This window comes from Vulpes vulpes, chromosome 2, assembly GCF_048418805.1.
Source record: "Vulpes vulpes isolate BD-2025 chromosome 2, VulVul3, whole genome shotgun sequence".
In the NCBI taxonomy this organism is placed as follows: Eukaryota; Metazoa; Chordata; class Mammalia; order Carnivora; family Canidae; genus Vulpes; species Vulpes vulpes.
In genome coordinates, this window is record NC_132781.1 from 18,401,873 (window position 1) to 18,424,805 (window position 22,933).

Genomic DNA, 22,933 nt, shown 5'->3' on the forward strand with positions numbered 1-22,933 from the left:
ATGCTGGGGATTTGGAGGGTTTTCACATCCATGCTGTTAGGTGAGTGGGAAGGGGAGGATATTTACCCCCACTTTATAGATGAGGAAACTGACAGAGAGCAGCAGTGACTAATTGGTGATTGATCCACTAGTGACTGGAATTGGGCTTCCTGATTTCAGTGTAGGGCTCTCTCTTTGACATCCACAACCTCCAGCATTGAGGATCAGCATGAGGTTTGAAGCAGCAGACAGTCAAGAAGGATGGAGACACTGCTACCCGGCAGTGCCCAACAATCAGTCCATGACACTCCTGACACCGTCAAAAGGGTAGACTTGCCATTCTCTGTCTCCGCCGGCTTTGCCACATAAAGGCTGTTCTCAAAGTTCTTGCTTGGGAAGGTCGCGGAGCGAGAAGAGCCCCTGGAGGGACAGAGACTAAAAGTCCCTCTTGGATCAGTAGATGCCGTCTTACCCCACAGACTTGGAAACATGATGGGCACCTGGTTGCTGCAGCTGGCGATGAGCCCAGTCCCAGGGACGAGGGAGTAGACGCGCTTTCCCGGTACCCCAGCCCCACACAGGTTTCGCGGGTCTGCTGCGGCCAGCCGCGGACGCGAGCTCAGCCAACCGCGAGCGGGGAGGGAAGCAAGTGCGCAAGCGCACAGTTGACAGCGCCCGCCACCTCCGAGCTGTACTTTGTTACTTAGGAAACAGCCAATCAGCGACCGGGACGGTGACCAATGGGAAGCGCGGATGAGCCAACCCGGCTAATTTGAACGCGCCGCGCGGAGCGAAGCTTGGCGCGGGTGGGGCGGAGGGCGAGGGGCGCGCTCTCGGGGGTCTGGAGCTCGGGACTGTGGCGGAGGAGCCCGGCTGCGAGCGGCGACGGCAGCGGCGGGGAGCCGACGCAGGGTAAGTTCTGGCTCGCGGCGGAGTCGGCCCCGCAGCCCCAGCGCGCAGGTGGGGCCCGCCGCCCCGGGCGGAAGCGGCTTTTGTGCCAGACCCAGAGGTGCAGCGTGGAGACGGAGCAGGTCCTGGGTGGGTCCCTGGGAACAGGACCGGGGGCGGGGGGGGGGGCGGTGCGGGGGGTCGGGTCTTCCTTCCATAGCTGCATGCAGATCGGGATTCCTCTGCGAGTTTGTACAGGACCCGGACTGGGTCCACGCAGCCGCAGGGGGCCCGGGCCTCTGCATGTCCGCTGGGTGAAAGGTCCTCCTGCTCCTCAGAACTGGAGACCTGAGACCCCTGCACATCTGTGTGCAGTAGCTAAAGACCCTCTCCGCACGTCCATACGGAAGAACTGATTGCAGAGCGGCGCCTGCGCAGTGAATTAGCTCCTGGGGCACTCAGTAAACCTGATTGAATAAAGGAAGCAATGAAAAGATTATCTGTATGACAGAAAACCATGCCTTCTGCTACTGCGCCTAGGATGCCTCTCCTCTTAGCTTTGGCACTTTTGACCCTTAAAGTTAGAACAGAACAATATATGCGTCGGAAATTTTTTAAATTTTTTTAAATTTTTTAATTTATTTATGATAGTCACAGAGAGAGAGAGAGAGAGAGGCAGAGACACAGGCAGAGGGAGAAGCAGGCTCCATGCACCGGGAGCCCGACGTGGGATTCGATCCTGGGTCTCCAGGATCGCGCCCTGGGCCAAAGGCAGGCGCCAAACCGCTGTGCCACCCAGGGATCCCCAGGAAATTTTTTTTAATTTTTAAAAATATTTATTTATTCATTCATTCATGACAGACACACACACATACACACAGAGAGAGAGAGAGAGAGAGGGGCAGAGACATAGGCAGAGGGAGAAGCAGACTCCACGCAGGGAGCCCGACGCGGGACTCGATTCCGGGTCCCCAGGATCACACCCTGGGCTGAAGGCGGCGCTAAACCGCTGGGCCACCAGGGCTGCCCAGGAATTTTTTTTTTAAAGGAGTTTGCAGAAATTAATGAAATAGAATTTTACTGCGTATTGGGATTAATTTAATCAAAAGCTGTATCTGGGAAAAGACTAGTAAAAAAAAAAAGCCAAACCTGTGGCAATATTGATTAAGATATAAGGAAAAGAAACATAGAAGAATGATCTTAGGAATGAAAATAGGGGCATAACTTCAGTTACTTGGAGATTAAAGAGAAAGAGAGACTTCGGTGGAACACCCTTTTTGACAATGCTTTTGGACAATTTTCTAGTAAAAAAAAACTTTGCAAAATGGACTCAAGAAGTTATGGAAATTATGAACACATCTAGGACCACTGAGGAATTGAATTCATTTAAACTCTCCCCATCAAACAAAACAAAGCTAAAAAGCATCATGAAGTGCAATCAGCAATTTATGAGCAATTAAAAGAAACTATTCTAATCTTGGGATGCCTGGGTGACTCCGTGGTTAAGCATCTGCCTTTGGCCCAGGGTGTGATCCTGGGGTCCTGGGATGGAGTCCTGCATCGGGCTCTCTGCATGCAGCCTACTCCTCCCTCTCTCTGCCTCTCTCTGTGTCTCTCTGAATAAATACATTTTTTTAAAAAAGAAATTATTCTAATCTTATATAAACTCTCCCTAAAAAAGAGAGAACCTTTCCAGTCTATTTTGTGATACCAATAATCAAAGAAAGTTACCAGCCATCTTCCTTTAAAAATGTAGTTGTACGGGATCCCTGGGTGGCGCAGCGGTTTAGCGCCTGCCTTTGGCCCAGGGCGAGATCCTGGAGACCCGGGATCGAATCCCACATCGGGATCCCAGTGCATGGAGCCTGCTTCTCCCTCTGCCTGTGTCTCTGCCTCTCTCTCTCTCTCTCTCTCTGTGTGTGTGTGTGTGTGACTAATAAATAAATAAAAATTAAAAAAAAATTAAAAAAAATAAAAATGTAGTTGTAAAAATCTCAAATAAAATACTAACAATCAGAAACCAGCAATATATTCATACATTATACATATACATATATATGTATAATGTATATATATCATATCATGACCAAGTGGGATTTATCCCAGGAATATGAAGATGGTTTAACAATAATGTTAACTGTAAATACAATTTACACATTTACAGATTAAAGGAGAAAACATATCCCATTAGGAGCAGAAATATAATTTGGTAAAAAGTCAGTACCCATCCATGAATTTTTAAAATTTTGGTAAACTAGGGGCACCTGGGTGGCTCAGTCAGTTGACTGGCTCTTAATTTCTGCTCAGGTCATGATCTCAGGGTGGTGAGATCAAGCCCTATCTCGGGCTCTGTGTGGAGTCTCCTTGAGATTTTCTCTGCCTGCCCCTCCTCCTGTGAGCTCTCTCTCTCTCTCTCTTTCTCTTTTTCTCTCTTTCTCTCTCTCAAAATAAATAAATCGTTATGGCGTGCCTGGGTGGCTCAGTTGGTTAAGCATTTGCCTTCAGCTCAGGTCACGATCCCAGGGTTTTGGGATTGAGCCCTGCGTCGATCTCTCTGCTCAGTAAGGAGCCCGTTTCTCCCTCTCCCTCTGCCACTTCTTCCCCTGCTTGTGCTCTTTCTCTCAAATAAATAGAATCTTTTTTAAAAAAAATTTAGGGCAGCCCTGGTGGCGCAGCGGTTTAGTGCTCCCTGCAGCCTGGGGTGTGATCCTGGAGACCTGGGATCGAGTCCCATGTCAGAGTCCCTGCATGGAGCCTGTGTCTCTGCCTCTCTCCCTCTCTGTATCTCTCATGAATAAATAAATAAAATCTTTAAAAAAATTTTTTTAGTAAACTAGAAATAGAAGTAAATTTCCTTAAACCAACAAAAAGTAAAGTAATAGGAGCACCCTTTATACAATTGGAAAAAAAATAAGACTGTTCACTATTGTTACTGACATTCAAGATCGGTATTGGAGGTCCTAGCCAGAACTGTGAGACAAGAGAAAGAAATACAAATAAAATTAGAGAGAAACAAAATAATCATCAGTTATAGCTTTATGAAGGTCTATTTAAAAAGCAAAAGGAAAAGAAAATAAAAAGCAAAAGGATACAGCTCCTTCCTCTAAACCACACCCTTAGAAAGAACCAGTGGTCTTTGGAAGTTGCCCTCTGGATACTAAAATAAGGAGAGGTAGGAATTGCAAAAGCCCAGCTAGAGGGCAGGATAGTCTAGGATGAAGAGTGATGCCTCTGGTGACAGAATAAGGTCAAGTTCTGGCTTTGCTACTTACTATCTGTGTGACAAGTTCCTGCCTGAGCCTCAGTTTCCCTTGTAGAGTAGGATTGTAACAATTGTTATCAAATAACTAGAGAATTAGATTGTTGTAGAATTTAAATGACACCATTTGTAAAGCAGTTAGAGTGCCTGATGCAGTTATGTGGTCACTAAATGTTAGCTATGATAGTAGTAACTTTTAAACATTTGGATTCAGACCCTGCTCTTCTCTGGCTCTTATTCATTCATAGGACAAATACCATACAGCACGTACTACATGTTGGATCTGGTGCCTAGGTATCTGGGGTATACAGACTACATCAGAAGAGGGTCCTGCCCTCTCGAAGTCTGAGAACAAGAAACACATGTGTGAGAGATGTAAGGGAGTGACAAAGAGGGCTAGAGCGACCCCTATGAAAATAGAACTTCGATTGGCTAGGCACCTTCTCCACCTTCCCAGCACCCAATGTCTGCAGGCAGATCCCCTCAAGTCCTCAGAAATTCTCCAGGAACTTCTAAGGAGTTGGGGCTTGTTCAGCTTGTCCCTAAGAGAGTGAGCCGAAAAGCCTACCCCCAAAACAACCGAATCTTGGCTTCCCAGCCCCAGCTCGGCGGCGAACTAGCCTCTGGGTTTTAATGAGCTGCCCTGGGTTAGAAACAGGACGTGACTGTGGCTGGCTCAGAACCCTGAAGATCTTATTAAAGAATCATCTCCCTTGTACTTTGGGCTGAAATGCTCTTTCCAACCGAGGATCAAAGCAAACTTGACAAACGTTCTCTCATTAATCTCCCCATCCCCCTGGGGTGGGAGCAGATCGGTAGCTGTTCTCTCCGGCTCTCAAAAGGGGGAAGCCAATGCGACATTGACGTGGTGTGGCTGCTGGAAAGAGCTCTCCCCAACCCCAGTCAGATGCAGAGCAGACACCAGGACCCAGGCCTTCCACCTGCAGCCCTGCCAAGTGTCACCCTACCCTCCACCCTGTGCCCCCAGCACAGTCTCAGGAAGAAGGAAAACATCTCATTAGGCAAACAGTCTGCCTCACTGGCCCTCAGGAGGCGGAGAGGAGAGGACTGGAAAGGTTATGTGCACTCGTTGCCAGTGCCCTTTTTAATTTCCTGCTTAGAATGTTAGGCTGCTCTATGGCTCCTCCTCAGCTCAAACTCTCCCCATGGGGAGCTGGGACTGCCATTAAGGCAGCCAGCATAGATCTAGATGGTGGGGCCAGTAACCCTCTGCCCTTGCTTCCCTGGGTGCAAGGGTGGGACTCCCTGGGGGCAAGAATGCAATGATGGGAGACAGGAACTCTCTCTGGGTGTTGAAAATTAGGTACAGTCCATATATCTAAAATTGTTTGCAGAATACATAATGCTAGTTACATACAAGGGATTATAATTATACAAACATGTGGGAATATCACAACAATGTGATCATGAGAGCATCATATATAATATCATTATAAGGTAGTATAGCAGGCTCTGCAGCCAGACCGCCTGCGTTGGAACTGAGCTCCATCACTTACTAGCCTTGGGACCTTGGGCAAGTTGCTTAAGCCTCTCTGTCTCAATTTTCTCATTGAAAAATGAGTCTAATAATAGAATCTGTCCTGTGGGATTACGATGGAGCTGAAAAGGAGATGGTACACATAAGGTGCTTAAAACAGCCCTTGCCATAGTGAGCACTTAGCCGTTATGTTTATTATGGCAGTCTGATGGCTGGGACAGGAAAAGAACTAACTAGTGTAACAAGATGATTATTGGTTGATATCTTACCCTCGTTCTGTGTGGGGAAGGAATTAAGAAGCGTGCAAGTGGGGGACAAGAGTTTCAAATCATCTCAGTTCTGCTTCATTCCCAAAGGAAAAGATGAGTTATTTACCAGAGTATTAGGGAGAAATCTCACTTTTCTTTGCTGAATGACCTGCGTCCAATCAGTGGGATCAATCTTTCCTGGGAAAACGTTCATCTATTCATGTTCCCCGGAAACAGCCCCTGTTGCTTAGCCTTGTTAATATATCCCTAGAGTTGGGCTGAACTTTTCCAGGATAGGCATGACTCCTGCATTTCAGAAATTCCAACTCTACCCTTGGTAGGCTGGCTTGAAGGAGAAACAAAAAGAATAGGGAGAGAGGTGTGAGCAGAATACAAGATGGAATAGATAAATAAGTGTTTAGAATCATTACCAGGGGGATCCCTGGGTGGCGCAGCGGTTTGGCGCCTGCCTTTGGCCCAGGGCGCGATCCTGGAGACCCGGGATCGAATCCCACGTCGGGCTCCCAGTGCATGGAGCCTGCTTTTCCCTCAGCCTATGTCTCTGCCTCTCTCTCTCTCTCTCTCTCTCTCTCTCTCTCTCTCACACACACACACATAAATAAATAAAATTAAAAAAAAAAAAAGAATCATTACCAGGTCAACATTAGGAAATCTGTCTACATCACTCCCTGTATTAACAGACTATAAAGGATGGGGTGCCTGGCTGGCTCAGTTGGTAAAGCATGGGACTCTTGATCTCAGGGTTGAGAGTTTGAGCCCCACATTGGGCATAGAACATACAAAAAATCCCCTAAAACTCCAAAAAACCGATTAAAGGAGAAGCACTCTTATCATCTCGGCCCATGCCAAAAAAGCATTTGATAAAATTTAATGCCCATTCCTAATGGGCAGTGGAGGGTAGGAAACTAAATATAGGAGAGCTAAAATAGAAACTAACTGTCATTATTTGCAAACTGTATCATCATTTAATTGAAAAACCTAAGAGAATCAATGACAATCTATTAGAGAGATCAGTAATGTGGCCAGATACAAGATCTGCATCCAAAAAGCAGTTGCTTTCCTATATCCTGGCAATAAATAAATAAATAAATAAATAAATAAATAAATAAATAAAATTTCATTTATATTTTAAATATTTTATTTTTTAAAGATTTAGAAAGAGAAAGATTGCAGGAGAAGGGGCGGGGCAGAAGGAGAGGGATCGGAGAATCTCAAGCAGTCTCCCTGCTGAGTGATGAGCCTGATGCAAGGCTCAATCTCATAACCTTGAGATCATGACCTGAGCCGAAATCAAGAGTCAGACACTCAACCAACTGAGCCACCCAGGCGCCCCATTAAAGATTTTACTTTCAAGTAATCTGTACACCCAGCACAGGGCTCAAACCTACAACCCTAAGATCAAGAGTTGTTCTACCAACTGAGCCAGCCAGACGCCCCTGAAAATGTAATTTTAAAAAGTGCCTATTTGGGAATCCCTGGGTGGCTCAGTGGTTTAGCGCCTGCCTTTGGCCCAGGGTGCGATCCTGGAGTCCTGGGATCGAGTCCCACGTCAGGTTCCCGGCATGGAGCCTGCTTCTCCCTCCTCCTGTGTCTCTGCCTCTCTCTCTCTCTCTCTATCATAAATAAATAAATAAATCTTTAAAAAATAAATAAATAAACAAACAAATAAATAAAAAGTGCCTATTCACAATATAATAAGGACTATACAATAACCAGTAATAAACTTACCAAGAAATGGACAAAACTTATGTGAGAAAAGCTCATGAGGGATCCCTGGGTGGCGCAGCGGTTTGGCGCCTGCCTTTGGCCCAGGGTGCGATCCTGGGGACCCGGGATCGAATCCCACGTCGGGCTCCCTGCATGGAGCCTGCTTCTTCCTCTGCCTGCGTCTCTGCCTCTCTCTCTCTCTCTCTCTCTCTCTCTCTCTCTCTGTGACTATCATGAATAAATAAATAAAATCTTTTAAAAAAAAAAAGAAAGAAAAAAGCTCATGAAATTTTACTGAGGATTATAAAGTGAATAATGAAAAGAGATATGATGTTCCTAGATAGGAAGACGTGATATTGTAAAGATGTCAGTTGTCTTCATATTAATTTATAAATTTGAAATAATCCCAATTAAAATCTTAAGAAGGTTTTTTTTCAAAGGATTCTGCAAGCTGATTCCAAAATCACATGCAAGACAAGACGCCCAAGAACAGTCAAGAAAAAGAACAAGGTGATGTGTAAGAGAACCACAGCAAGTTACTGCAAAAAGAACATATTAGTAGAAAAAAATGGAGAGCCCAGACATAAATTCATGTTCATATGAGAATTTAGTTCTGTTAAATGTGCCATTTCAAACTGGTAGAGAAAGAGTGCACTTTAATAAATGATATAATCACTAATCATCTGGAAAGAAAAGGTATTAAAAAAAAAAAAAAGGTATTTAGAAACCTCATTCATAAAAAAAAAAAAAAGAAAAGAAAAAGAATTCCATCTGGTTAAAGACCTAAATGGAAGGAAGAAAAAGTATCAGACAAATATAAGAGAATTACCCTGGGGAAGGAATGTCTTCTTAAATATGACATAAAAGCCATAAAGGAGAAGGTTGACACATTTAGCCATTTAAAAATGGAAAACTTCAGTATGGCCAGGGTAGGATTTTTTCCCAAGAATGCATGGTTGGCTCAATACCAAGAATAATATCAAAGAATTTACCACATCAACAAAATAAAGGAGAAAGAAAATCTACATAAACATATCAGCAAGGGCACCTGGGTTACTCAGTGGTTGAGTATCTGCTTTTAGCTCAGGTCATGATCCAGGGGTCCTGGGATCGAGTCCTGCATCTGACTACTTGTAGGGAGTCTGCTTTTCCCTCTGCCTATGTCTCTGATTCGGATGAATGAATGAATGAATGAATGATCTTTAAGAAGTATATCAGGAGATGCTGAAAGATCATTAAATATGATTCTAGACATTCCCAATAACAAGCCTAAGTTAATAAAAATGGAAGGAATTCCTATTATAATTAACTATTTGTCCAAAACTAATTTCTAAATAGTGAAGCGCTAATGCCAGTTCCTTTAAGATCAAGAGCAAGACAAGGATGCTTGTTATCATCATTATTGTTGAACACTGTTTTGGAAGTTCTAGGGAATGCAATACATAAGAAATAGAATAGTTGGTATAACCGTGGAAATGAAAAGGTAAATATTTATATTTATGTTTTCTGGTATATATTTGTGTACTCAGAAGAACCAACAAGCTTTAATAAAAAACAATTGGAATTAATCAGAGTTTAAGGGTGGTGGGTAGAAGACAAATGTGTAATTATCAGTTGTATTTCTCCATACTAACAATCAGTGTAGACATGGGGGAAGATGCTCCACCCATAAGAGCAATTAAAGTACTTGAGAATTATATTAAGACAATTACAGAACCTATTTGAAGAGGTGAAAAACTATAAAAGCTTAGGAACATAAGAAATATCTGAATAAACAAAAGGCAATAGCCATATTCTAGCATGAAAAGTATTTTTTTTTTTAAGATTTATTTATTTTAGGGGAGGAGGGGCATAAGGAGAGGGAGAGAGAATCCCAAGCAGGCTCCCCTCCAAGTGCAGAGTCCGATGTGGGGCTTGATCCCACGTTCCTGAAATCATGACCTGAGCTGAAATCAAGAGTCAGCTACCTAACCCACTGAGGCACCCAGGTGCCCTGCATGGAAAATTTTAATATAAAATAAATACGTAAACAATCCTATTCTGCTTGTAATAGAGTAGGAGGGTGTGGAGTTCTGGGTTGCGAATGGAATTGATAACATTTTCGCAAAGTCAAGTAGAACAACAAATGCCTGAAAATTGGGAAAATTATGAGCAGAAAAGACTAACTGTGGTAGCTGGGGGGAGAGGCGGTTTTTACCTTGCTAAATAAGCATAATGTAAAGGACTGGAACCAGAACAGTGTGGCATTGGCACAGGGAATGGACAGATTAGTGGAGGTCTCCTGGGTGGCTCAGTGGGTTGAGCAGTTACCTTTAGCTCAGGTCTTGATCCCAGGGTCTTGGGATCGAGCCCCAAGTCGGGCTGGGCTCCCTGCTCAACGAGGAGTCTGCTTTTCCCTCCCTCTCCATCTGCCCCTGCTAGTGTGCTCACTCGCTCTCTCTCTCTCTCCCTCCCCCATCCCCCCCCCCATCACAGAAATGGATAAAATCTTAAATAAATAAAAAAAAAAAGATTAGTGGAACATAATAGCCCAGTCATGGGCCTCCAGAAAAACTCAAATCATTTGGATATGACAAGGGGGTCATCTTGTTTTTTTTGTTTTTTGGGTTTTTTTTTTTTTAAGATTTTATTTATTTATTCATGAAAGACACACCGAGAGGCAGAGACACAGGCAGACAGAGAAGCAGGCTCCATGCAGGGAGCCCGACGTGGGACTCGATCCCGGGACTCCAGGATCACACCCCGGGCTGAAGGCGGCCCTAAACCACTGAGCCACCCGGGCTGCCCAAGGGGGGCATTTTGAATGAAAAAGATATTTATTAGTAATTGGTACTATCACCAATATTCTCATTCTCTTGAGGTGTCAAGGGAGATCAGCTGTTGGAGAGGGAGTGGGAGAAGGCCCTCAAATGCTAGTGAGGCTGAAGGGGTACCTTGTCAGGCCTGAGGTCAGATTGGTCCTTTCCATTGTATCTGTCCAGGTGTCGCCATGGTGATGGCGGTGGAGGACAGCAAGGTGCGGGTTGTGGTGCGGGTCCGACCCCCCACCCCACGGGAGCTGGAGAGTCAGCGGCGGCCTGTGGTTCAGGTGGTAGATGAGCGAGTGCTGGTGTTTGACCCTGAGGAGCCCGATGGGGGCTTCCTTGGCCTGAAGTGGAGCGGCACCCATGATGGCCCCAAGAAGAAGGCCAAAGACCTGACATTTGTCTTTGACCGGGTCTTTGGCGAGGCAGCCACCCAACAGGACGTGTTCCAGCACACCACCCACAGCATTCTGGACCGCTTCCTTCAGGGCTACAACTGCTCAGGTGAGAGCTGGAGCACCGAGGAGGAAAAGCCTTGGTTGGTAGCAGCCTTGCCTCCCTGCCTCCTTCTGATGGCTTCATGCATCATGTGACACATGCCCTCCTTCCCCTCAGCTGGGTACTTGCTGAGGAGGGTTCTGGCCCTTTGATTTCCTGTGAGTTCCCCTTTCATTCTCCTGTGTGTGAAGCACTCTCCTGGGCTCTAGCAGCAGATCAGACGCATGTTCCTGCCCTCTTGATGCTTGCATTCTAGAGGGGGGAGAAGACGCTAATCGCAAATCACCCCCTCAATATGTGATTATAAGCTGAGGTAAGTGACATGAGGGAAAGAACCGCAGGCCTTCAGCAGAGGAAGCTGCCTGGCTTGAAACGCTCCCCTGAGGAAGGCAGAAGCTCCCACTCATAGCAGGGATCCCTTTGCCCTGGAATCCACAGGCCCACAGGGGAGCCAGGCCATAGGCCCCAGGAACTCCAAAGCTGCAGCGTGAACACGGCAGGGTATGAGTAGGGAGGAGTGGTGGAACTGTGCACAGGAAGGCAAAGGGACAGGCCTGGGGACAAGGGGAGGGCCGGGCTGGGGGGAAATGCACAGGGGGACCCGTAGGGAAGGAGGATCTGGCCCTGCCACCACCCTCTCCCCACTCTGTCCTCTACAGTGTTTGCCTATGGGGCCACCGGGGCTGGGAAGACACACACCATGCTGGGGAGGGAGGGGGACCCCGGCATCATGTACCTGACGACCATGGAACTGTACAAGCGGCTTGAGGCCCACCAAGAGGAGAAGCGATTCGAGGTGCTCATCAGCTACCAGGAGGTAGGGCTGTTCCCTCCCAGGCCTGGGTGGCTTCACCCCTCATTCTTGGAAGCCCCGAAGCTGGGGGAGGGGGAGTGAGAGTGGGGAGAGGGTGGTAGGAATCAGGCCAACTGGGGCCTACTGGAAGTCCGGACGGCAAGGATGAGGCTCTGAGAGAGACTGCATTGGAACTAAACCCGCTTGTCCTGCCCTTGCCACTTACCATTGTCCTGCAGGGTGCTATTCCTGGCATGGTGTCCTGTCATGCTTCCCCTGCCCTGCACCTCAGCCCTCCCCTGGCCTCTGGGGAGAGATTTCCTGAAGGGCCCTCCCTCTCAGGCCTTTCCCTTGCCTCCTTTCTCCTCAGGTGTACAATGAGCAGATCCACGACCTCCTGGAGCCCAAGGGGCCCCTTGCTATCCGTGAGGACCCTGACAAGGGTGTGGTGGTGCAAGGACTTTCCTTCCACCAGGTGTGGAATTGGGCTTAGGTGGTAGGAGCAGCCCCATTGGTTCTCCCGGGTTCTCTTACTAGGCAGTTTGGGGATGCCCTGGATCCTGGGGTGGTGGCGGTAGCAAGGGGGTGATGTCGGTTCTGAAGAGCAGCTCTTCCTGTTGGGGGAAAAGCCCTGGTTGGGGAAGACCACAACACCCTTCCTGGGCATCTCCTCTGTAGCCAACCTCAGCTGAGCAGCTGCTGGAGATGCTGACCCGAGGGAACTGCAATCGCACGCAGCACCCGACGGATGCCAACGCTACTTCCTCCCGCTCCCATGCCATCTTCCAGGTGAGAGGGGTGGCAGATCGGAGCCTGAAGCTAGGGCTTCTGATGCCCAGCAGCACCACCTCACCCCTGCCATCTGCCCCTAGATCTTCGTGAAGCAGCAGGACCGGGTTCCAGGTCTGACTCAGGCCCTTCGAGTGGCCAAGATGAGTCTGATTGACCTGGCTGGTTCGGAGCGGGCATCCAGCACCCATGCAAAGGGGGAGCGGCTTCGGGAGGGTGCCAACATCAACCGTTCCCTGCTGGCCCTCATCAATGTCCTCAATGCCTTGGCCGACGCGAAGGTAAAACCTCACAGACCCAGGGTCCTCCTCTGGACAGCGACTGAGGGCCTGAAGCCCAGGGTCCTTCCCTCCAGCCCTGAGGCAAAGGCTGCCAGGTCCCAGCCCAGCCAGCTCGCCCCATGCCCTGTTGTTGTCTCCCCAGGGCCGCAAGTCTCATGTGCCCTACCGGGACAGCAAGCTGACCCGTCTGCTCAAGGACTCCATTGGGGGCAACTGCCACACGGTGATGATCGCTACTGTCAGCCCCTCCAGTCTGGCCTACGAGGACACTTACAACACCCTCAAGTATGCCGACCGCGCCAAGGAGATCAAGCTAGCGGTATGTGCTAGCCAGAAATGGCCAACCTGGTGGGGGGGGGGGGGGGCGGGGGCGGAGGAGGAAGGCCAGGACCCACACAGCTTCCTCCAGTACCTGGAGCAAGTATTTCCCTAAGGCAGGGAAGAAGTTCCCTCGCCTCCATCTTCAGGGAAATTCTTTGTGATAGAAGCGGCATAGTCTCCATCCTTGGGAAGACTCCAGGTGGGGGAGAGGCAGTATAGTTTCCAAACTTAAAAAAGAGAGTTATGTATCACAGCACTGGGATGACTGAGGCAGAGTCGTCTCAAGAGGGAAACAGGAGGGCAGCCCCGGTGGCTTAGTGGTTTGGCATCACCTTCGGCCAGGGGCATGATCCTGGAGACCTGGGTTCAGGCTCCCTGCATGGAGCCTGCTTCTCCCTCTGCCTATGTGTGCATGTGAGTGTGTGTGTGTGTGTGTGTGTGTCTGTCTGTCTGTCTGTCTGTCTCTAATAAAGAAATAAAATCTTAAAAAAAAAAAAAAAAAAAGAGGGAAACAGGAGGGGGTGGCCCAGTGCTGGCTGGTGAGCACTGTGCCTGCCTCCTCTGGGGAGCCCTGGTGCTCCTGGAGATGCTGCTCAGAAGACCCTGGCCTGGTGAGAGTGTATTGGACAGGGAGTCTGGAGCACAGGAGTGAAGCATCTCACACAGTGCCTGCCAGTTGGAAGTGGTTGCCAAAAGCTGCCTTGAATGAACACACATCTCTCTCTCCTGTGCCCCCATCTCAGCTTAAGAGCAACGTGATCAGCCTGGACTGTCACATCAGCCAGTATGCCACCATCTGCCAGCAACTGCAGGCTGAGGTGAGGAGCCCGCCTAGGGAGCTTGACCGGGAGGCAAGGTGCCGGCATGAAGGCTGGAGAGTCAGAGAGGAGCAGTGGGGTGCAGCCAGGGCTCTGTGCCCACACTTCACCTCCTGTGCTTGTTGGGGGGCTCTGAGGGGCTGCATTGCTTTGATTACAGGTGGCCACCCTGAGGGAGAAGCTCCAAGTATACGAGGCGAGAGCCCAGGCCCCACCACAGGACCTCCCGAAATCCCCCAAATCGGTCTCTTCCCAGCAACTGTGAGTCCTGCTGCCATGCTTGCCCTCTTCAGCTCAGCAGGGAAAGTCTCCCTTCTCCACCCTCTGTGCTGCCACCTAGGATGGGAGTTCCCAGCCAGTGCCCAGCACACTGGTTGTCACTCTCAGTGACACTCTAGGTGACAAGACACCAATTGTCACTTCTAGTGCTCTCTCTCATTTGACAATGTATTCTAGACAGTCCTAAGAGCAACTCTAAGTAACATAAAAATTAAAAAAAAATTCTCCATGTTGGATGAGTAAATGACACGCCCAGTCCATATAAGCAGCATATCCTATTTAAAAGAAGGTGAAGTTAAGGAGGGAGGCCTAATTGTTTCTTAAACCAGAAAATCACTGGCTCCTCCCACCCTCTGCTATTACCTACTTGTTACCCGAGCTGGGCCCTATACCACCTGATGCACAGAGACCCCGGCCCTCCCTGCTTTTCCACCTCTCACACTCCCTCTTTTCCCCCTGCCCCCTAGCCTTCCCAGCCCACCCTGTACCCCAGAGCTCCACCCAGGGTCTGCAGTCCTTCAAGAGGAGAGCCTGGGGCTAGAGACCCAGGTGGGGAGGGTTATGGAAGAGATCCCTCCAGACCAGGAGCCACTCCAAAACAAGAAGGACAAAGGCTCGGTGGAGGAGGTAGGACTTGGAGGTGGTGGAGTGGTGGAAGAAGTGTTCCCCCGCCCAGCCCATAGAGTCTCTTCAGTTCCATGTTCCCTACCTGGATGGCTTGCATCTTAGTCCTTAGGGGGCTTTCAGATCCTGTGCAAGACAGGAAGTCCTCTGTGTCTGGAGTGGGGAGCAAGCCTTGTTACCAGAAGGGGAGCAGGGAGGAGGAGGAGGGGCCTGGGAAGGAGAAAGTCCCAACTAGGACCCCATTGGTCCAAGAGCCATCATTCCCACTCTTGGAGGAGGGAAGGATTTTAAGATCTGCATATGCAGGGGAGGGTGGCCATCCAGGGCCCTCTACCTGTGACTCCATTCCTCCTTAGATTCTAATCCAGGGACCAGAGCTGACCCTCAGGCACCCACTGTCAACGTCCCCCGGCCTGACCCTGCAGCCCAAGCCAGACGTGGGCTGCCTCTCACCACAGAACTTGGACAGGGACAGTTCTAAGCAGTAGGTATCTTTCTTGTTCTTCTCTGGGGTTCAAGGTGGGAGGTGATGGGTTTCAGCCTCCTGGGGTGGCAGCCGGTGTTAAGTACACCGCAAAAGCTCTGGTTCTGCTCCAGTTAAGAGTCGAGTCTTTTTTCCTCAACATTGTCCCTTACCTGCTTTCAATGAAAACGGAGATTATCACCTACTCCATCTACTTACCATCACCTCTATTCTTCCACATAACTGGCAAGCAAAACACCAAATTCCATCCAGAATTTGGCTCCAGTCTGGGGGCTGAGCTGCCCGTCATCTGCAGGGAGGAACCAAGCAGCCAGAAGAAGTTGGGTGGCAGGCTGAGGAAGGGACAACCTTCCCGAGCCAGGTGTTTATCCTGTGTCTTCATCAACAGATTATGGCCATTTCTTCTCAGAAGTAAATACAGACCACCACCCAAAGCCAAAGAGAAATGGATTCTGGATCCTTCTTTCTGTGCTTAATAGAGAGGTGCTGCTAGTACGTTTTTCCTTTGGCCCCTAGAACATAAATCCCCTGCCACTTAGCTTTGCTGCTGCCAACCCCACTCCTGCCTCCCCAGCACGCTTCACGCTAGGCAGTATATTTAAAGCTTCCGGACAGAAGGGCCTGTTTAATTTTATTTCTTGTTGGGGAGTGTCTGTTCCCGACTCAGCAAAAATGCTGCAGCCTGAATAATCAGCGGCTCATTATCTGTCTCCTGCTGCTGACTCCCCGGGGCCCTGGAGTGGCAGGGATGCACTGGCGGGGTGTCCCCTCGGCCACAGGGCTCCCACTGATGAGTCAGGGTCTCTGCACCCTGGTTCCCCCTCACTGTGAGGAGAAAGGGCACCAGGGTTCTAATTTCTCCTTTGCCTCTGGTTTTGAGGTCCCTGACAAGATGCTTCAGTCTTGGCTATGATTTGGGGATCATAGTTTTCATTTTCCCTACTTCTTAGAGCTAATAATAGGTACTAATAAAATGTGACAGAAGACCCTACGTATCAGGGGCTGCAGAACATGCTAGATCATCTCCATACTCGGAAACACCCTAACAACCAGATAATGGAAAATCATTTCTCTTTGGCTGTAGCCTTTAGAATCCTAGACCACTGGGGCACTGAGTGGATCTTAGATTTTCCAGTTCAATGGTTTTTCAGAATTTTTTTTTAGCTACAACGTCCTTTCTTCAAATGGAATCTTATGCTGAAGTTTAATATGTAGAATAGATAAAGCCAAGCAACTCCATTTTAAATGTCCTCTGATGGGTTTCTTGAAACCTAGTTTGGAAACACCGGGTATAGACCAGCTCCCCCTTCACCAGATTGGGTACCAAGGCATTTGCCCAGAGCCACATGGCCAGGGGGACAGGGAGAAACCTGGGTCACCTGACATCTAGGCCAGTGCATTTCTCCCTAGACACCCACTTTTCTCAGTGGTCTAATCTTCTTATAATGTGTGGCTCAGGCAGATGTAGAATGAGTTTCTGCTATGTCCTTTTTAATTTATATCCTGCCTTCTTTCAGAAAGGCCTGGAGGCTGCTTTATAAAATGAGTTTGGATTCCCTGAGCACACACTGAAGGCAGAAGAGGGGGCTCAGAGATGTCCAGGCAGGTAGTGCTACCTGAGGATAAATTATTGGCCATGAATAATCCCCACCGAGATAATTGTGTTCATTCTTTTATCATAGGTGTGCCTCACAGGAAGGAAATTTGCTTTATTAGAATCTAAATTTACAACATCAATAATCGCATTACCCTCATAATTCCCTTTAAATAGCCTCTCTGTGCATGTAAAGTGTGCATTGATTCACACGTGCGCTTTCGGGATTCCACCCACTAAGTAGCGAGTGCAAACTGCATGCGTTTTTGAGGGGGCTTCTCAGAACTAAGACCAACTTGGCCGATCTCATCCCATCTCCTCTTGTCCTAACAAGGTAGATGTTTTCATTTTACGGAAAGTAGTTGACCTGACAGTGCTTCGTATGTGGCAGATACTCTTTATATACTTTATATGTAAAATAATTCATTTCCTTTTCCCATAACCCTGAGATGTGGGTGCATTTGTCATCCCCATTGTAAGGATGTGGAGACTGAGGTTAAGTAGTGCTTCCAAGATCACACAGTGGGAAGTGTCAGAGCGTGGATTTGAGCCGGCAGGCTGGCCTGAGCCTAGCTCTTAACTGCTGCTACTTTATGTTGTTCCTTGGGTCAATGAACTTACTCAAGATCGCAGTGCCAGTGAGTGGCAGAGCTGAGAGGAAACTCAGGCCTTCTGGTCCCAGGCCATTTAGCATCCTTATCCTACTTTCCAGGTCACCGTCTTTGTTGGGGGACATATTTAGGGATAAACACCCACCACCGCCTTCCTTGCAGCTGTCTCTGCCAGCCTCGGTCTCCAGCAAGAGTGTGGCTGAGCAGGAGTCACAGCTAGGGGGTTGGTGTGAGGCCGGCCAGCCAGTGCGGGGCAAAGCAGGAGGGAGGCCTGGGACCTTCCCCCATGTGCTCCTCACCGCACCTGAGCAGTAGGGCCAGATGTGAGTAGGGCTGGGATCCCCTTCGTTCTCTTCCAGGTTGGCCCTGAAGATGCTGTGCCTGGCACAGCGGCAGTACTCCCTGCTCCAGGCGGCCAACCTGCTCACCCCCGACATGATCACAGAGTTCGAGACCCTGCAGCAGCTGGTACAAGAGGAAAAAGCTGAGCCTGGAGCAAAGGCCTCAGGTACACCTGGCCCAGTCAAAGGGGTACCTCTGGAGCCCTGCTCAGAGTCAGGTGAGTCTCACCCCTGCTCTGTCCCTCTCAGTGCCCTCTCAGTGGCCCAGCTGGTGCTGAGGGGTGGCTGGGGCCTCGGATGCCGGGTCATGCTGTGGTACACAGGAGTTGCAGCAGACCTGTGGAGTTAGGGGTTCCTGCATGTCTCTGTTGTCTCTCTCCCCAAAGTCTACAAATTTGCCTGCCTTATGGACAGTCCCTGATTTCCCCTCAGCACCCACCTTCTCTGTGCCCAGATTCTCCAGGCTATTCTGGCCCTGTGACCCGGACCATGGCAAGGCAACTAGGTGGCCTCATGCACACTCTGGGGGTTCTCCCAAGGTCTGACTGCACCCCAGCCCAGGTATCCCGGCGGCCCACAGAGAGGAGGAGGAGGAGGAAACCAAGCCCCTCAGAACCAGATGGCCCCCCAGCCCCGAAGCTGGGGACCAAGCGCCAGCGCCAGTCCTTCCTGCCCTGCCTGAGGAAGGGCTCCCTGCCTGAGGCTCAGCCTTCACTTGGGCCCAGCACCCCCAAGGGGGGTAAGGCCTCCTCCTCCTGCCACTCCCCTCGCATCTGCCCAGCCACAGTCATCAAAAGCCGTGTGCCTCTGGGCCCCTCTGCTGTGCAGAACTGTTCCACCCCCTTGGCCCTGCCTGCTCGGGACCTCAACACCACATTTGATCTCTCGGAGGAGGCCCCCTCAAAGCTGGGTTTCTGTGAATGTGCTGGCTGGGAGAATGCCCCCCAGGAGCTGAATGTGCTGGATCCGCCCCTCATCCCCAGGTGAGTATCCCTCCAGGCAGGGCTCAGGGGTCAATGAGGGACAGAGGTGCTGCCAAGAAGAGTGGAAGCCGGCTCGACTTTGGGAGCCAGAACGTTTGCTCTGTCTCTCCCTTTGGCCTGACCAGTGTTGCTCCCCAGGCCCAGGAGGGCTGTTCCTCTCAGGGGCCCTGGCTTGTGTGTCCATACTTCAAAGCCGCCAGCTCTGTGCTGATCTCTGGCATGCTGACAAGTGGCTAACAGGACCCCCTCTGCTCTGGGAGGGTCAGCAGGGAACAGGAATAAGGAGGGGCCTAGTCTTTCTATTCCTATCATCACTTGACCCTCTGGCCCAGTCTTAGTTCCATGTCCTGCCGAGAAATCCATATTTCTGTCATTTCCACCCTGGATTTTACCCTCCAGCCCGGCATCTGGAACTGGGAGGGGGAATCCTCAGAAAACATGATTCAGCATTTTTCAGTGGGAAGATGAAGCTTTCACCTCTCCTTCTACCCACATGCCAGGGTAGGGGAACAGTGACCAGCTCAGAACAGTCCAAGGCCAAGAATAAACAGCAGATTGACCTTGTGCTTGTGAGGCTGGGGGCAGCAGGCTGCCCACCGCACCCCCTGCCCCTCCTACAGCCTGAACCACCTCTCAGTAACAAGCTCACAGCCAGGCAGGTGGAAGGGTCAAATTGTTTGAACTCCAGTTCCCTGAACGTGCCAGAACCTGACATCTGGATATTCTCCCAGAACAGGCCTGTCACTCAGCTGTCAGCCTCAGCCGAGTGAGGCAGGGAGAGGAATCTGACTCTAAGTAGGAAGAAACCTCAGAGGTCATCTCGTCCAACCTCCCCACCCGCCAAGCTGGGGGCTGGAGAGAGGATGCCCCCTTCTCTGGTTCCCTCCTGATCTGCCTCCCTTCACCTTCCTCCCTCCTACAGTGGACCTGTGCCCCCGTTCACCATGAAAGGCCCCAAAGCAACCTCTTCCTTCCCTGGAACCTCAGCCTGCAAGAAGAGGAGAGTTACGAGGTGAGGAGGGGGAGTGTATAGGGGGAGAGACAGAACTTCCACCAGGACAGTGGACACCGAGCCACCTGCGGGCCCTGGCTGTGTCTCTGAAGCCCTCAGAGCCAGAAGCAGGGGTCTTGTGAACAGGGCCAACATCGGGTTCTCCGACTGAATGAGGTTTCCTCGGCCCTTGCCAGTACAGGATTCTATCAGAGGGGAACGTATCTCCTTTAGTGAAAGGCTACAGGCTCCCTCTCTGTGATGGAGACATTCAGTGCTGACTGGCTAAACTAGGGAACAGATACCCCTCACCTCTACTTCCCTCCCACTGCCTCTCCTGCCCTCAGATCTGGCCTCAGAAGCTCTTGGGGCTGGGCCTCCCCCTGCTCTCAAGGCTTAGTGTCCAGCTGTGCCCCCCACCTCTATGCTGTATCCCAAAGGCATGGCCGTGACCTTCCAGCCTTCCTTCCCACCCTCCCCTCAGCTCCTCAGCCTCCCAATCACTGAGAGTGGCCCGGGGCCGCAGCAGCCGCATCGCCCGCCTCCCCAGCAGCAGCAACTTGAAGAGGCCAGCCTGGCCCCTTGCAATCCCAGGTAATTGGTCCTGGGGACTAGACAGTCTGGACCTTGGTGGCAGATGAAGACGAAGTAGGAGGGGACAGGGCGGGCCAAGCCTCAGGGGAAAGGAGGGCCTAGGGTATTTCCCAGTATTGCAGGGACCCTGTTGAGAGAGGTGGGAGAGGGCTGGGAAGGGGTGGGGAAGCAGAGCAGTGGGACAGAGCCTCACTGTCTTCCTCCCTGCCCGCCCCAGCCAACTGGCCTGCAGAGCCCCCCTCCAGTCCCCGCTGCCCTGGCAACCAGAGGAGCCAGCAGGAACCGATGGGGATTGGGGGAGCCTTGTCATCTGGGAGCTGTATCGGCAAGGCATCTTGACCCACCAGTCCCTTGTGGTCCCTGGAACTGCCTGTGCCAGGAGCCCTGACCTGCCTTCCTTGGCTCGGAGCAATTAATGCCAACACCCTCTTCCTTTCTTAACACTTGTCGCCAGCCACTCATTCTGCTACCTGCCCTCTTTATCAATTTCTCGTTATACTTAGCTTCTTAGCATGTATATATTCATCTTGAGTGTTAGCATGTTGCTATTTTAAAGGTGCAGCCATCATACCCCCCTAGTTCATAACACTCCATGCAAGCAGGTGGCTCTGGGGGGGGACTTTGCTCCCCACCTCCCATCTCAGGGCTCTATGCAGTCGTGGCTGCTGTGCAATGGAGAAGGGATGAGAATGGCATGGGATGGGGATGGGGACCTGCTGGGGGCTCCCAGCTCAACTTTCCCTGGTTTGTGAGGCAGGATGGGGGGCCTTCAGTCTCCTCCCTGCAGCCTGGAGCATGAAGCCCAGCCCCAGGCCACCATCCTGGTGATGATGCAGATGATAGTAGTATCTTGATTTCCAAATGAAGACAGTTCTATGGCTTTTGCCTTATTGTAAACAGGATGCACACTCAGTGTAAAAAGAAGTGTAAAGAAGAACGGGTAATTCAGCTTTAATGCTACCACCTGGATAGAAGAGCTGTTAATACTCGGGTTTATATCCTCTGATCCTTTATGTCTGCATACATACATATATATGTACATGTAGATATAGATCTATTTTTTTATTATAATGATTAATAAAGCATCTCCATTCTTGGTATGTGTGTCTTTCTGGACACCTACACAGCATAACAACACTTCCCCACTCTTGCAGACCTCGAAAACTTTGGAGAATAGAATATGCCCCCCACTGCCTCTTCCTGCCACCTTAGGTGGGGGTCTCAGGGTGAACCTTGCTCTTTACTCCGAGGCCTCACCCCGCCTCTGCTCCTGAGCAGGTAAAGAAGCCATCATACCTACATGCCTGTTCCATCCTTCTGTAGCTTTGGGTGTAGGTTGCTAACAGTCCTGCTGTTGAGACCGTGTTTAGGGGCTCCAGGGCTCGGTTGAGGCCCTAGGCTAAGACCTGACTGCTTGAACCTCCAGGCAGTCTTCCTCCCTGCACTCCAGAAGCCCCATTCCCACCCCAGTTCGAGGGTTTCCTCTGCACTCGTTTGGATTGTGATGGTTCAACCCAAGTTTACCTCTGTCTCTCTAGGAAGATGCGGCTGGCTGAATGAATTAATCGTGTAAACAGGATGATAGGAGTCTGTGTTTAACTTGCTTTTGAAAACAAACATGTTAAAGGTATTTAGCACATTGTGAGCAGTGTGTAAATAATGCTGCTAATTTCAAGTGAGTCGTTGCTGTTCTGGGGGAGCAGCCTCCCCCTCTACCTGGTGAGCCCTGCCCCATTCAGTTTTGCCTCCTTTTTGGAGAAGAGAACACATAAGAGGAGCACTGGGGTCCCTCCTGGCTGCAGGCAACGCACAAAACTTGGCGACCTTATGAGGGATAATGAGGAGAGAGACCCAAGAAGGTTAACAGAACGTGTCCAGGGTTAGACAGAAGCAGCGACGCCAGGATTCAAGACCAGGGTCTGGTTCTGTACATGACACTGAGCTGCTTCCTTCTAGAAGGGAACAGGCATCATTTCCTTCCGCAAGCCTGGGGTTCCCGCCTCTCCAATTAGTCTTAATGAGTTTTTTCCCCTGGTGCGCCATGATTCCCACAGAAGCAGTCACAGCTTCACATCTGTAGCCCCCAGCGGCCTGGCGTGGTGCCTTGACCTTAGGAGGCCTCGCTGAGCGCTGGTCAGATTCAAATTGAATAACTTGCCCGTTTCCTGGGGCCCTCACATATATTATCTCATTTGATGGTCGCCATCACCCCCTGCAAGCACCGAGGCAGCAGGCACAGGACAAGGCTGCTGGTAACGAGGGCCAGAAGGGCAATCCTCCCACAACGGGGTCCATTGCATGAGGCAGAATTTGCCTAGGCTGGGGGCAGCTGGCAACTGGAAAGGGTCACTCTTGACAAGGTTGCTCTGCAACCGGCCATTGGCTCAGCAAACATTTGTGGCTCCACGGTGCAAAATGTGCTCTCGGGTGACCCATTAAATGTACAAAGACTCTGCCAATGGAGTTAAGCACGTGTGGCTCCTGCCCTCAATCACAGGAGGTCGGGCTGAGAGTGCTCGCTGCATGGT

General features: G+C 50.1%; 1 protein-coding gene across 1 annotated transcript; it reads left to right on the plus strand.

The window, feature by feature from the left end:
* Positions 1-739: 739 nt before the first annotated feature.
* KIF18B (kinesin family member 18B) lies at positions 740-21,503 on the plus strand. The gene is made up of 16 exons (XM_072747005.1): positions 740-891; positions 10,582-10,908; positions 11,562-11,719; positions 12,066-12,170; positions 12,374-12,484; positions 12,568-12,765; positions 12,908-13,084; positions 13,830-13,904; positions 14,065-14,165; positions 14,651-14,810; positions 15,164-15,291; positions 17,856-18,055; positions 18,292-18,820; positions 19,743-19,832; positions 20,296-20,405; positions 20,623-21,503. The coding sequence occupies exons 2-16, from the start codon at positions 10,590-10,592 to the stop codon at positions 20,742-20,744; spliced, it is 2,583 nt and encodes an 860-aa protein (XP_072603106.1). The 5' UTR covers positions 740-891; positions 10,582-10,589; the 3' UTR covers positions 20,745-21,503.
* Positions 21,504-22,933: the final 1,430 nt, after the last annotated feature.